The 13,218-nt window shown below is 46.3% G+C and overlaps 1 protein-coding gene across 2 annotated transcripts; it reads right to left on the reverse strand.

The window, feature by feature from the left end:
* Positions 1–1,606: 1,606 nt before the first annotated feature.
* On the reverse strand, positions 1,607–7,449 carry mycn (MYCN proto-oncogene, bHLH transcription factor). Of its 2 annotated transcripts, XM_020053157.2 has the most exons (4): positions 7,057–7,449; positions 5,864–6,154; positions 4,786–5,476; positions 1,607–2,490 (listed from the first exon to the last, which is right to left on the reverse strand). In XM_020053157.2, exons 3-4 carry the CDS (start codon positions 5,453–5,455, stop codon positions 1,709–1,711), a joined length of 1,452 nt encoding a protein of 483 aa, XP_019908716.2. In that variant the 5' UTR covers positions 5,456–5,476; positions 5,864–6,154; positions 7,057–7,449; the 3' UTR covers positions 1,607–1,708. The 2 variants fall into 2 exon arrangements, with proteins under 2 accessions (XP_019908716.2, XP_010887811.2); XM_010889509.4 differs by lacking the exon at positions 7,057–7,449 and having other exon boundaries at positions 5,864–6,693.
* Between the last annotated feature and the right edge of the window lie 5,769 nt (positions 7,450–13,218).

Here is a 13,218-nt window from a genome sequence, read left to right on the forward strand (position 1 = left end):
CATTTCTGTACAAAAGAATTCACCTCCGATAGAGAGTAGAAGAAAAAGAATTACGCGATAAAGAGATATCTACTGAGAACTCATTTTCGTACGAAAATATAAGTATCAAATTTAGTATGTAACACAGGCATACTAAGGAGTAATCAAGGTCTGTAGAATTAGTATTATGGTACAATAGAAAGGAGAACAAAAAAAAAAGAAAAAAAAAGAAACAACAATGTTTTATCACAATGTTTCGTTGCCCATTACAGTACTTTTTATAAAGTTTCCAGTCTAGTTATTGGCAGGGTTCGGACATAAAACGTACAAAACTCAAAGACAAAACAGTATATAAACCAAGGCAGATTCTGAGTGGATTGGTCTGTTATATACACTACTGTTATTTACAAAAGTGTCAGCTAGCAAAGGTGCACAGTTATTATATCAACGGACTTGGTTTGAGCACCAGTTAGAGAACGAGAGGGGGGGAGAGAGAGGGGGGAGAGAGAGGGGGGAGAGAGAAACAGAGGGAAGGAGGGAGAGAGGTGGACAGAGAAAAAGAGAAGACAGTGAGAGGGAGGGAGGGAGGGAGAGGATGAGAGGGACGCCTCAGCGTCGTGACATCGTTGCTGTCAGTCAACATCTGACAAGCATTACAATCTTTGTTATACCGTGGTATTGTAGTGTACTAGTGTCTTTCATTTGCAGTGGGAAAAATACAGAGAGCACATTTTCTGCTTATAAGTGTGAACACTGAACTCTCCGACCACCACCGGCAGCCTGCACAGGGTGTGTTCTTTAGGCACCAAACGGACTGGAACCGGGGGGGGGTTACCTGATCTTGTCCAAATTACCGTTTTTCACTTTTCCGTTGCAAAACATTTTGCTACGGTGTGCCCACATGAACACACCCCCTCTGAAGCAACCTGGTTTTGGACTGTAAGTGTCACATTGAGTTCAAGAACGGTAGAAAAAGTCTCGAGTGGTACAGACAGTGACCGCTCTGTGTGTGGTCACCTTGCGTGTCTCTGTGTGGTCACCTTGCGTGTCTCTGTGTGTGGTCACCTTGCGTGCCTCTGTGTGGTCACCTTGCGTGCCTCTGTGTGGTCACCTTGCGTTCCTCTGTGTGGTCACCTTGCGTGTCTCTGTGTGTGGTCACCTTGCGTGTCTCTGTGTGGTCACCTTGCGTTCCTCTGTGTGGTCACCTTGCGTTCCTCTGTGTGGTCACCTTGCGTGTCTCTGTGTGGTCACCTTGCGTGCCTCTGTGTGGTCACCTTGCGTGTCTCTGTGTGGTCACCTTGCGTGCCTCTGTGTGGTCACCTTGCGTGCCTCTGTGTGGTCACCTTGCGTGCCTCTGTGTGGTCACCTTGCGTGTCTTCTCTTCGTTCCTCAATGTGACAGGAAACGTAAAACCTGAACATTCTTAATGTCAACAAATGTGCAAAAAAAGTGGTGGCAGTGAATGTCCCATCAACCCCTGGGTGGGTTGCAAACGCGTGTGTGTCTGTCTGTGTGCTTGTGTGTGTGTTTGTGCATATGTGTGTGTAGATCAAGACATTGAGTGGGGGGGGGGGTCATCTGGGTTTATTATGTGTGTGTGTGTCTGTCTGTCTGTGTTTGTCTGTGTGTGTGTGTGTATGTGTGTGTATATATGTGTGTGTGTATGTGTAAATGTGTGTGTGTATACGTGTGTGTAAGCCTGTGTTAATGCAGAATGCGTCCATGCGTCTCAGCGAGTCCTGGCCTGCTCCAGGCGCCTCATCAGCTGTGTCCTGCGCGCCTGCAGCCTGTCTTTCTCCTGCGTCAGCCGCAGCTCCTCCAGCTCCATCGTCCCCACGTACTCCGCCGCCTTCTTCAAGATCAGCACCTTGGCCGCCTTCTCGTTCCTCGCCAGCTCGGGCACATTGTCGCGCAGCGTGAGGAAGCTGGAGCGCAGGTCGTTGCGCCGCTGGCGTTCCAGGATGTTGTGGTTCCGCCGGCGCTCCGAGTCCTCGGAGTCGGAGTTCCCGGAGGATCCGCCGCGCGGGCTGCTGTCGCCGCTCGCGTTACGCTTGGGCCGCGTGCCGGGCGTCGCCACAGAGCCACAGGGCGCCGAGGAGGACGGCGGCGACGGCGTTGAGGAGTGGCCGCGGTTTGGCTGGCGGTGGGTGTCGGAGGGCCGGGGTTTCTTGGAGGGGGGCGCGTGGTCGTCATCCGAGGCGTAAGGGGAGGGGGCGGCGTAGTTGTGCTGCTGCTGGTGGACCGAGCTGCGCTTCAGGATCAATTCCTGACCATGAGCACCGGAGCCTGCAGACTCCCGGCTGCTGACGAAGCGGCTCACGACGCCCGACGAAGCCGCGCCGGCGGACGCGGAGCCCGTCTTCGAGCGCACCGAGATGGTGACAGTGCCGGTCGCCATGGGCGACAAGCCGCGCCGCTTCTCCACGGTGACCACGTCAATCTCTTCGCCATCAGACTCGTCATCTTCTTCCTCATCTTCCTCTTCGTCGTCATCGTCGTCGTCGTCGTCGTCTGGTTGAGAAAAACAGAAGAGTGAATCAGTTCATGTTCTGCCTGAAAAACTATATGAACTATGTCCCCTATGTGTGCTTAAAGGTGACAGGTGTGTGTGTCTGTAAGAGCGAGAGCATTGCTCAGCTCTTTCACACAGTTTGTATAAGGTGGGTTCTCCTACGGCCAGTCACTAAGCACTAATCTAGTCCAGAGGCGTTTTTTCACGCTTGCTGATTTGTAGACAAGCTGGATTATTTCTTGTTTTTTTCAGTCCCACAAACCTCTGGCCCTTCCTGCTAATCTTCATCAGCTAATGATCGCAAAACCACATACCTATATCGTTTAAAAGTTTTGAAAAGGATTTGAGGGACAAAACCAAAATGAATGTGTTATTTACCACATTGTTTATCTCCCTGACACCAGAGATATTCAAACCAAGGCCCTTTCAGATACTAGCATTATCAGTTGTTTGTAAAGCAGTGATGCATTTTACAGCCAGGCCACCTCAAACACACACACATACACCGGCACACACACCAACACGCCCAAACACACACAGACAAAAACACACTCGTGAGAAGTTGGCACTGGAATCAGAACACAGCCAAGCCACAACAATGATTCTCAGCTGGGTGGTAAAGGGGTGTGTCTCCTCTCTCCTTCTCATTTCTCTCTCCCTGGCTTCCCCTCTTCTGTCTCCCAAGAGAGACAATGTGACACTGAGACAGCCTGAGACATATCATATTTGGCTCACACGGAGAGCTGTTTTTGAGCAAAAATCTACAGATTTAAATATCCCAGGAGCCTTTGATTTCCAAGCATAGACTTATGCAGGTGATCGGGTTGATGGGTCAGCATTTTATTCCACTGACTAGAAGTCCTATAATCTGCTATTGGGTGTATCCTGCATCTACAGGGCTTGAAAACGGTTAGGAAATCGATGTTATATCTGTCTTACAGACAGCAGTAGGGGCCTCTACTAAGCTATTTTTTTTTATGACAAGGTGTGGAAAGAGCTAAGAAAATACAGAGACCCGATTTAACACCGCGAGTGGCGGAAGAAGCCCGGGCAAACGGTTTTTTCTGCGAGCTGGCTGGGCGGCGGGACGTGGTGCGATCGGATCACCGGCTTTAATCCGGGGCTCTGGAGCGGCGCCAGAACGACAGCTGTCGAGACGGGAGCGCCTGTTCAAAGCTGTCAGCCCCTAAAGAAACAGGGCCCTCCTACTACCTCCTCTCTTCTACGTATACATTTTTGCCCGCGGGCCGTTTCGAAGGGGGCGTGTTTTGGCCTGGTTTTATGACTAGAGCGAGCCTCCAGTCGGCGCTGCCAAGTAGGAGGCCCCCTTTTTGCTAACGTTTTGCAGGCGTGCCACAAAAGAACAAAAGTAAAGACTCGCGTGAGTTTTTCGTACCAGACTTCCATGCCAATTACCGCATAAACAACCACGATGAACAAACGTTTGTCCATTAAGGGTGTTAAAACAACCAATTATCCTGTTATTAAAAAAGATTAAATTTTCCACTTTTTTGTTATCATTGGTCCGCCTTCCTAAACACACACCCACACACATCCTCAAACCCCGAACACAATAGCAGCTATTAATGGCATTCTAGACAATAATGTGTAGTTTATTCGGGTATGTAGGACATATGTTAAACATTGAATAAGCAATTTCACACATACGGAGCCCTGGTTATTTGCATAATTCTGCGTAATCATAGCCTCCAACGGACCGTGAAACAAGCCACCTAATCAACCGGTTTACTCAACACTTCTCAGTAGGGATTGTTTGGGACTGCGCTTGTCTGGCCAGTCTATCTAACACTGCTCTATATAACCGCAGCCCGTGTGTCTAGTTTGTCGATGTCTTTTTGTGCGATGCCAACTGGGTCTTAAGTAACGCACACAATCCTCCTATTTTAATGCCATCTGCCGGATGAAGCGCCTGCCTATTACCCAGGCTTAAACCTTCACACACACTGACAACACCACTCACTCTGTGTGTCTGTGTGTCTGTGTGTCTTTGTGTGTGTGTGTGTGTGTGTGTGTGTGTGTGTGTCTATGCGTTTACATGTGTGGGGGTGGGGTGGATATTGTAACAAGGTAATCCGATTCCGGGCCAGTCATTAAGTTTTAACTTCCAATCACCCCAATTACCAATGCAACAACGACAACAGTAGACGTTCAATAATGTAGTAGAATGACGTCAGTGACCTCAATTCAACCAAGTAAAACAGTGTATCAGCTGTTGTAGGCGCCGCAATCAAAACAAAGGATCTTAACGCGCATGCATCCCGTTTTATGCTTACCCGAATCGCTGGGAGTTTCATCCGCGCTACAGTGGGTAGTAGAGGCGGGGACCGTCCTGCCGGTGCTACTGTTTCTTTTGTTGACAGGGAAGGGGAAGACCACCGCGGGGTCCACACACTCCGCCAAGGAGCGGTTCAGCTCGGGCGCCTTGGTTGCGGTGGCTGCCGCGGTAGTGACATTTCTACTAACTCCACTGGCAGCCGCGGAAGAGATGGCTTTTCCAAGCTTCTCTGTGACCACCCGCTCGAGCTTTTCCCTGGCCGAGAAGCCGCTCCACATACAGTCCTTGATGATGATTGAGTTGGGGTTACTATCCAAAGTTAAGCCGCCGAACAGGTCTCCGTCCGAAACGCCCCAAATATCGTCCTCGGGCAGGAGAAGGAGCTCCGATGCCCAATTGCAGTCCAGGGGGTCGCCTAATCCAAAGCCCATGGGACCTGCCGTGGAGTCGCCCCCGTCCCCCCGGGACAGCGAAGCCAGCTCCCCGGGTAACGCCGCTCGGCTTGGGGAGAGAGGCGGCGTGGGCAGCAACTCGAATTTCTTCCAGATGTCCTCTCCGGGTGGCGCAGAGTCCGGACCGCAGAAATAGAAGTCAGCCTCGTCTGGATAGAAGCAGGGTTGTAAGGAGTCGAACTCCAAGTCGGAATTTGTACTTATAATCGCCGGCATTCTATCCCACACTTGGAAAGCCTGGATGAAGGAAGGGAGATTGCTTAATGACACCATTAAATGATTTGAGATACAACACCTCCATGCATTTCCAATCGAAAACCCCTTAATGTCATACAACTGCACAGCATTCCAAGAAAAAGCCGGGAAAAGCGTGTGCGTAAAATGTGCGTGAACCTGATCCGGAATCACCTTTACACTAAGTCAATATGCTTTCTGCATTATTCACTCATGACTTGACCAACCACAGTGAACAATAATAACTGTTAAAATACACATTTATTCTAAAATTCCCATGGCAATACCATTTCTTTAAAGAGTGACCATTTTGGAATACAAATGAAGAGAAAAAAACGGGTCAGTAGTGTAGACGACACATTCCCAACCCAAACATCGATAGATGCTCACCTCGCGGTTACTGGTTGTGGCGTGAGTCTCCAGCCTCGATTCTCGCGCTATCGCAGTTCAGTGATGAACTGTAGATGAAGTGCACGCTCTCGTATGGTGCGGATAGATCTCTGACACTATACTGGGATACCGAGTGTTATAGCCCGGACTCCAATCTCACTGTTGTAGGAAAGTCTCCGCCCACACTGGGGAGGGGCTGCTGCGGCGCGGGGTAGACGGACAAGCAGGCTGGCGGTGTAGCCTCCACGGACTCCAATACATCCCCGGCGGATAGATATTACATTTTCATTCCTGACCCACAATTAAGGCACATTTTCAAATATGTAAGAGGTCAATTCTGGACATAAATAATGATGTATTTCCCAATGACACATTTGATGGAATTACTATTAAAAAAACAGCTCATATCTAGGCTTGTATGGCACGGACGACAGACGGTCTCATTACACAAACTTATAGCTTAACTCAGGGTCGGCCCTAGCCAATTGGGGGCCCTAAGCAAAATTTGATTTGTGGGCCCCCTCTTCCCTATTGGTCCGGTGCTCACATGCAGACTGGGGCCCCCTAAAGTTTGGGGGCCCTAAGCGACTGCCTAGGTCGCTTATACCTGGGGCCGGCCCTGGCTGAACCCAACTATCACTATTGTCTTGGGGCGTTGAGGTAACAGCATTGCATGATCAAAGAGTCGGGATCACGGCGCCCTCATATGGACGTTAGGAGAACAGGCGCTCAAAAGAAAATAACAAAAAGCTCACTTCTGGTTTATCCACCGTGAATTGTGCAAGTGCGAGGTGTTGAATGTGACAAACTGAGTTCACAGCGAAAAGCTGACCTGTTATGCAATTAAAATACATAAATAAAACGAGCTGTTTTATGCTACAATTTAAAGCTTTCATAATATTCGTTGTCTCCTTTGCCTACACACCTACATGGCGAGCAGAGTTAGGGATTGTTACTTAACTCAACTGCCGGTTGATGTACCTGACAGTCAACCCCATTCCCTTATTCTAATAACAGGTTTACCGAAAATGTAGCTGTAATTATGCGCCCGAGCAGCGCATGAGCACAGGCACAGATTAAACGTTAACATTGACTTCTACAGAGAAACTGTTTGTTTTAGTTGATGACAAAAATGCCAAAACAAACGGTTGCATTCACTTTTCGTTTTCTTTTTTTACAAGATTTTGTTTTACCTTAAATCCCGAAGACCTTGCCATATGAAGTTATCAGCAAAATGCAAATACATTTGTGTCCTTTAAAGTAACCGACAGATAATTTCTTTGTTCTGTACTGTTCAATTACAATGAAGTTGAATGTAATCTAATAATACAGTGCGGTCATGATTTGATATCACTGATGACTTCTGAGACCAGAAGCAGTGGCGCGAGGCGGGAAGAACTAGAGTTGGAACTGGCACCGGTTTGGGAGAGGCAGGGAGTTTCCTGGGAATACCGACCCGGAACGGCGGGTGCCTGGGATAGGGACAAGAGAAACGAGATGGTAGCTGGGATGTGATCTGTTGTCCTTTGTTTTCCCGAACCGCTGCTCCAAGTGTGACCCAACAGGAACGGCTTCCTGTGTGAGAGAGAGAGGGGGAGTGAGAATGGGTAGAGATGTGAGGGAGCATCGAGAGAGAGAGAAAATACTAGGATAGAGAGAAATGAGAGAGAGAGGGCGGGGGCTGAAAATAGAGAGGGTGTAGAGAGAGAGAGAGAAAGTAAAAAGGAGAGAAGTAGAGAGGGAATTTAGCGAAGCATGGAATAAACGGACATTGTCTCATATGGTACAACAAGAAATGGGAGTATTACAAGGAAAGAAGGTGTGACAGCAGCATCGATCAGCCACTGTGATCAATCAGAGGCATGTGTGTGCTGGGGCGGAATGACCACATAGCATCTCGGCAAATGCCAGGTGGGCCGATCAGCTTCTAGCCTAAATGGGCCATTCCTTAATTGCGGTTGGAATATACAAGTGTGCAGACTTCTGGTGACCTAAAAAAAGGTCAGCTGTGTTGACTTCAAGGACTGATATGGGCCAGGGTGTTTAAAATGCCAGACTCCACATATGGTCCCAGTCCGCCTCTATTTGTGTGTGTCTTCCCCATGGAAAGGGAATGGTGGCAGAACATCTGTAATCTGGGTTACAGTACCACACATCCACATTCACTTCCTCAAACCAAAATGACAGAGTGCACTCTGCATATTCTTCAGAGGACCCTGCTGGGAATTTATGTGGAATTCATGCCATAAAAAAACACTGATGTTATGTCAATATCAGAAAATCTGAAAACGTAATGTATCAAACATATTGAAACACTGAATACACTGAAACACGCAATATTTTTTTTTTTAAATACAATTTCTCAAACTCTTCACCAAGTTTCACTTGACCTGTGAGTTTGCTGTGGGTCTGAAATGTCTTGACACACACACACACACAGAGCGGCTGTGTTTCTGAGCAGACTGAATGGTCCACAAATCACTTATGGAGTGTCTTTATAATGATACATCCATCAGTGGGAGCAGATTCGGTGCTCTCAAACGCTGCCTCAGGGAGAGAAAGAGAGGCAAATGCACGCATAGATCCGGAGAGGTGTTGTTCTCACACACATTACCAGGCACTGTGTGGTGTCCTTGGGGTGTGTGTTGAGGCGGGTGGGGGGGGGGGGGGGGTGCAGTTAGTATACATGATTCATAAGTCTGCGTGTTTAGATGGAAACAACAAAAACCTAACAGAAGTTATCCCTCTGTGTGGAGAAGACATACTCTGGTTATATCTCCATTTCTCAATAAAACACGCAACCAGAAAAACTGTGTGTTTGAGCCTATGAGAATTAAAGTTTTTGATTTGAGGCAGGGATATATATATATATATACACACACACACACGCACGCACACACACACACGCACAGGAGGACAATATTTAATAGAACACACGGCTGCTTAGTATTGGTGTAAGCTGACATTTAGCTCATATAATATCAATTTGGTGCGTGAGTGTGCAGTGTTGAAGATGATGATGCATACTCTGACAGGAACACAGACCTCCAGCAAGAGCAAATCCTGGTGAAAGGCCTCGGGTGTTGTCGTCCGGTTTTATTAAAACCTCTATGTGAATCAGTGAGGTGATTGGAGTTGGAGCTGGTCTGGAGCTGGTCTGGAGCTGGTCTGGAGCTGGTGAACGGTTCCCACGCCAAACGACGTGTGATAAGCTTCCAGCCAAATGTTTCAGGGCAGGAGCAGGGCTTCAGACAGGGTCCATGAGTCTATAAGAGCTTTTTAGTATTTTATTTGTATTTTTTATTAGTGGCTGTATCAATTATTCATTGAATTGTCCTGGCAGGAAAAGGACTATCAATACATAGCCCAGACAGTTGGGTTATTATAGCTAATGAAATAGCAATGAAATAAAGGGAAATGTCCACTCAGTTTTATGTGTCTGGATGTTCAGTCTTTCTGTGCCTGTTCTGGATCCCCAGAACCACTTAATATAATATGTCACAGTTTCCGGACTCCTCACTAACAAAAATGGCTGTACTTCTTTAATGATTACAATGTCGGTTCAATTAACAGTTAATTTTCTGTTTATTTTTTCATTTCAGTTCATTAAAATAATTACGGGTCTGACAGAGGTCTGCGAAGCACATTATAACTGGTCTTTAAGAACCTGAGATCCCATAATGTCCGTGGCATCCCCCCTCCTGAAGTAGAAAACAAACTGGTTTGTTTGTCTAATGTTTGTATGCTTAACCAGCCAAGGGTACTTAGCACGTTTAAACACAACGGCAGACGGAAATTCCAGATGGGATAATGTCTTGTGATGTCACTGCCCTTCTTGGCAACTGGAGCCCCAGTAAAGATTTCAACAGACCACACAGTAATATTAACTAACTAGTAAAGGCTAGAGGTAACCTGTTCGCAGCAATGACAAACAGTAGTTAGCATAGATGGCTAATGTTGTTCTTTACATGGGCTCTCCTCAGATGGGTCAAATCCTCTGAATGGCTCATCTCTCTGGAGTGGTTGGTGGGTAGCCAGTGGACACACAATAAAGATGGGTAGGGCAGGTTTCTGTCAGCTAGTGAGCAAATAGACAGATGTGTTGTCATCCTATAGATGCAGTCTTTGGCGAATGGCAATCTACACTCACCTAAAGGATTATTAGGAACACCATACTAATACTGTGTTTGACCCCCATTCGCCTTCAGAACTGCTTTAATTCTACGGGGCATTGATTCAACAAGGTGCTGAAAGCATTCTTTAGAAATGTTGGCCCATATTGATAGGATAGCATCTTGCACTTGATGGAGATTTGTGGGATGCACATCCAGGGCACGAAGCTCCCGTTCCACCACATCCCAAAGATACTCTATTGGGTTGAGATCTGGTGACTGTGGGGGCCATTTCAGTACAGTGAACTCATTGTCATGTTCAAGAAACCAATTTGAAATGATTCGAGCTTTGTAACATGGTGCATTATCCTGCTGGAAGTAGCCATCAGAGGATGGGTACATGGTGGTCATAAAGGGATGGACATGGTCAGAAACAATGCTCAGGTAGGCCGTTGCATTTAAACGATGCCCAATTGGCACTAAGGGGCCTAATTGTGTGCCAAGAAAACATCCCCCACACCATTACACCACCACCACCAGCCTGCACAGTGGTAACAAGGCATGATGGATCCATGCTCTCATTCTGTTTATGCCAAATTCTGACTCTACCATCTGAATGTCTCAACAGAAATCGAGACTCATCAGAACAGGCAACATTCTTCCAGTCTTCAACTGTCCAATTTTGGTGAGCTTGTGCAAATTGTAGCCTCTTTTTCCTATTTCTAGTGGAGATGAGTGGTACCCGGTGGGGTCTTCTGCTGTTGTAGCCCATCCGCCTCAAGGTTGTGCGTGTTGTGGCTTCATAAATGCTTTGCTGCATACCTCGGTTGTAACAAGTGGTTATTTCAGTCAAAGTTGCTCTTCTATCAGCTTGAATCAATCGGCCCATTCTCCTCTGACCTCTAGCATCAACAAGGCATTTTCGCCCACAGGACTGCAGTATACTGGATGTTTTTCCCTTTTCACACCATTCTTTGTAAACCCTAGAAATGGTTGTGCGTGAAAATCCCAGTAACTGAGCAGATTGTGAAATACTCAGACCGGCCCGTCTGGCACCAACAACCATGCCACGCTCAAAATTGCTTAAATCACCTTTCTTTCCCATTCTGACATTCAGTTTGGAGTTCAGGAGATTGTCTTGACCAGGACCACACCCCTAAATGCATTGAAGCAACTGCCATGTAATTGGTTGATTAGATAATTGCATTAATGAGAAATTGAACAGGTGTTCCTAATAATCCTTTTGGTGAGTGTATATTAACCCTAACCTCAATAACCTAACCTTTATGTCTGGATTTAACCTAGCCCTAAAGCCAAACTCAAAACCTAACCTTTATGTCTGGAGTTAACCTAGCCCTAAAGCCAAACTCAAAACCTAACCTTTATGTCTGAAGTTAACCTAGGCCTAAAGCCAAACTCATGGCCTAACCTTTATTTCTGAAGTTTACCTAGCCCTAAAGCAAACCTCTAATCCTAACCAGTAATGCCTAAACCTGAAAGTAACTACAGTTATATCACCATGCTAAATTTTCATTTTTTCCGTTAAACTAGCCCCTGACCTGCAAATGACATTTCAGGGACCGTTTCAAGAAATCTTGGGGACCAATTTGTCAGGTTTCACCATTTTCATTGGGACTATCTACACATAGACCTGGACACACACACACATGCGCACGCACACACACGCACACACACACACACACACACACACACACACACACACACACACGTACATACACACAACAAAATGCAGAGCAAATAATGTCCTGTTTTTAATATGCTAGCTGGTCTGATAATTTTTTTTCAGTATCTTGTAGTGTTACCTTTTAGAACAAAGCATTTAACAGACTATCACCCCTCAACAGACTACCAGCAACACCACCCTGCACTAGGACTCACAAATAGTTCAGTCAATATTGCGCACTATTAGGACATATAAATAGTTAATGAATAACATTCATGTGTATGCTTAGAAAGATCAAACCGCAGAGAAAATCACAATCAAGTTCCATCAAGGCTCTCAGGAATATGATGATCCAAAAGACCTTCAAATACACTATATTATGTTGATTTTACAATTCAGTCTTCCTTTAGTAAATCATTGTAATCTGTCAATGGTTGTGGACTGCTTTGATATGATAGATCATCATGAATACATAAAAAAGTAGCTTTCCCATCTGGTTTATTTTGAGCTGCTGTTTTCCCATTAAATCAAGTTTATTTTTAGATGAATCCTCTTGGTAAGAAACCAGGCCAGGCAACAGTGGTCGGAGAGCCTGTTCAGTTACTATGCTTAGAAATGTGTGTATCTAGGACAAGATAAAATCGTAACTAAAATTCAAACAAAATCGAAGACTGCTTTCTGGATCCAGTGGATAAACTGACCATCAAACCAACAGGATCAGCTGACGGTTGGATCAACAGGATCAACTGACCATCGAACCAACACGATCAACTGACCATCAAACCAACAGGATCAACTGACCATCAAACCAACAGGATCAACTGACGGTTGGATCAACAGGATCAACTGACCATCAAACCAACAGGATCAACTGGCCATCAAACCAACACGATCAACTGACCATCAAACCAACAGGATCAACTGACCATCAAACCAACAGGATCAACTGACCATCAAACCAACAGACTCCTAAGCCCACCTATAAACAGAGGTGATCATTTCAGCATGTGTCCATTAAAGCAGGTTTAACAGGCACTGACAGTCCTGCTGTTACCCCCTTCAACAGACAACCCTGCACACAGACACACACACAGACACACACACGGGCACACACACAGACACACATACGCACACAGACACACATACACACACACATTCAGTCCAACTGGGCTGTCAGCCCCTGATTTATTATGCCACAAACTCACAGAAGTCCCTATTTTTTTTTGTAAATGGAAACAATAGGCTTGTAAAACTGTCTCCTGGCGTAGAAATGACATGCCGCAGTTTAAACAGTCTTGTGAAAAGTTTCTCTCAGTTAAACTGACTTTTTAAGGGACCATATTTCACCATGACACAACATCCACAAGACTTAGAGTGACTGGAGAAAAAGTGATCAAGAGGCTTTTTGTTTCACAGTGAATGTATGTGAACTTAAGTGATCTGGCGAGGCCTGGTAAACCCAGATCCGATGGCAATAGCTCCTGTTGAGCTGGTAATCCGTCACAGTTATTGATGCCCAACCGGCATTCTAATGACGTTCACCTTCAGGTCTCTCGGCA

This window comes from Esox lucius, chromosome 14 (assembly GCF_011004845.1).
Source record: "Esox lucius isolate fEsoLuc1 chromosome 14, fEsoLuc1.pri, whole genome shotgun sequence".
NCBI classification, from domain to species: Eukaryota; Metazoa; Chordata; class Actinopteri; order Esociformes; family Esocidae; genus Esox; species Esox lucius.

What these genes read in the sequence shown, in the direction of transcription:
- mycn (XM_020053157.2), bottom strand. Translation starts at nt 5,455, where the DNA reads ATGCCGGCGATTATAAGTACAAATTCCGACTTGGAGTTCGACTCCTTA. An exon ending in TGAAACTCCCAGCGATTCGG is followed by an intron (nt 2,491 to 4,785) that starts GTAAGCATAAAA and finishes TTTCTCAACCAG; the next exon opens with ACGACGACGACGACGACGAT.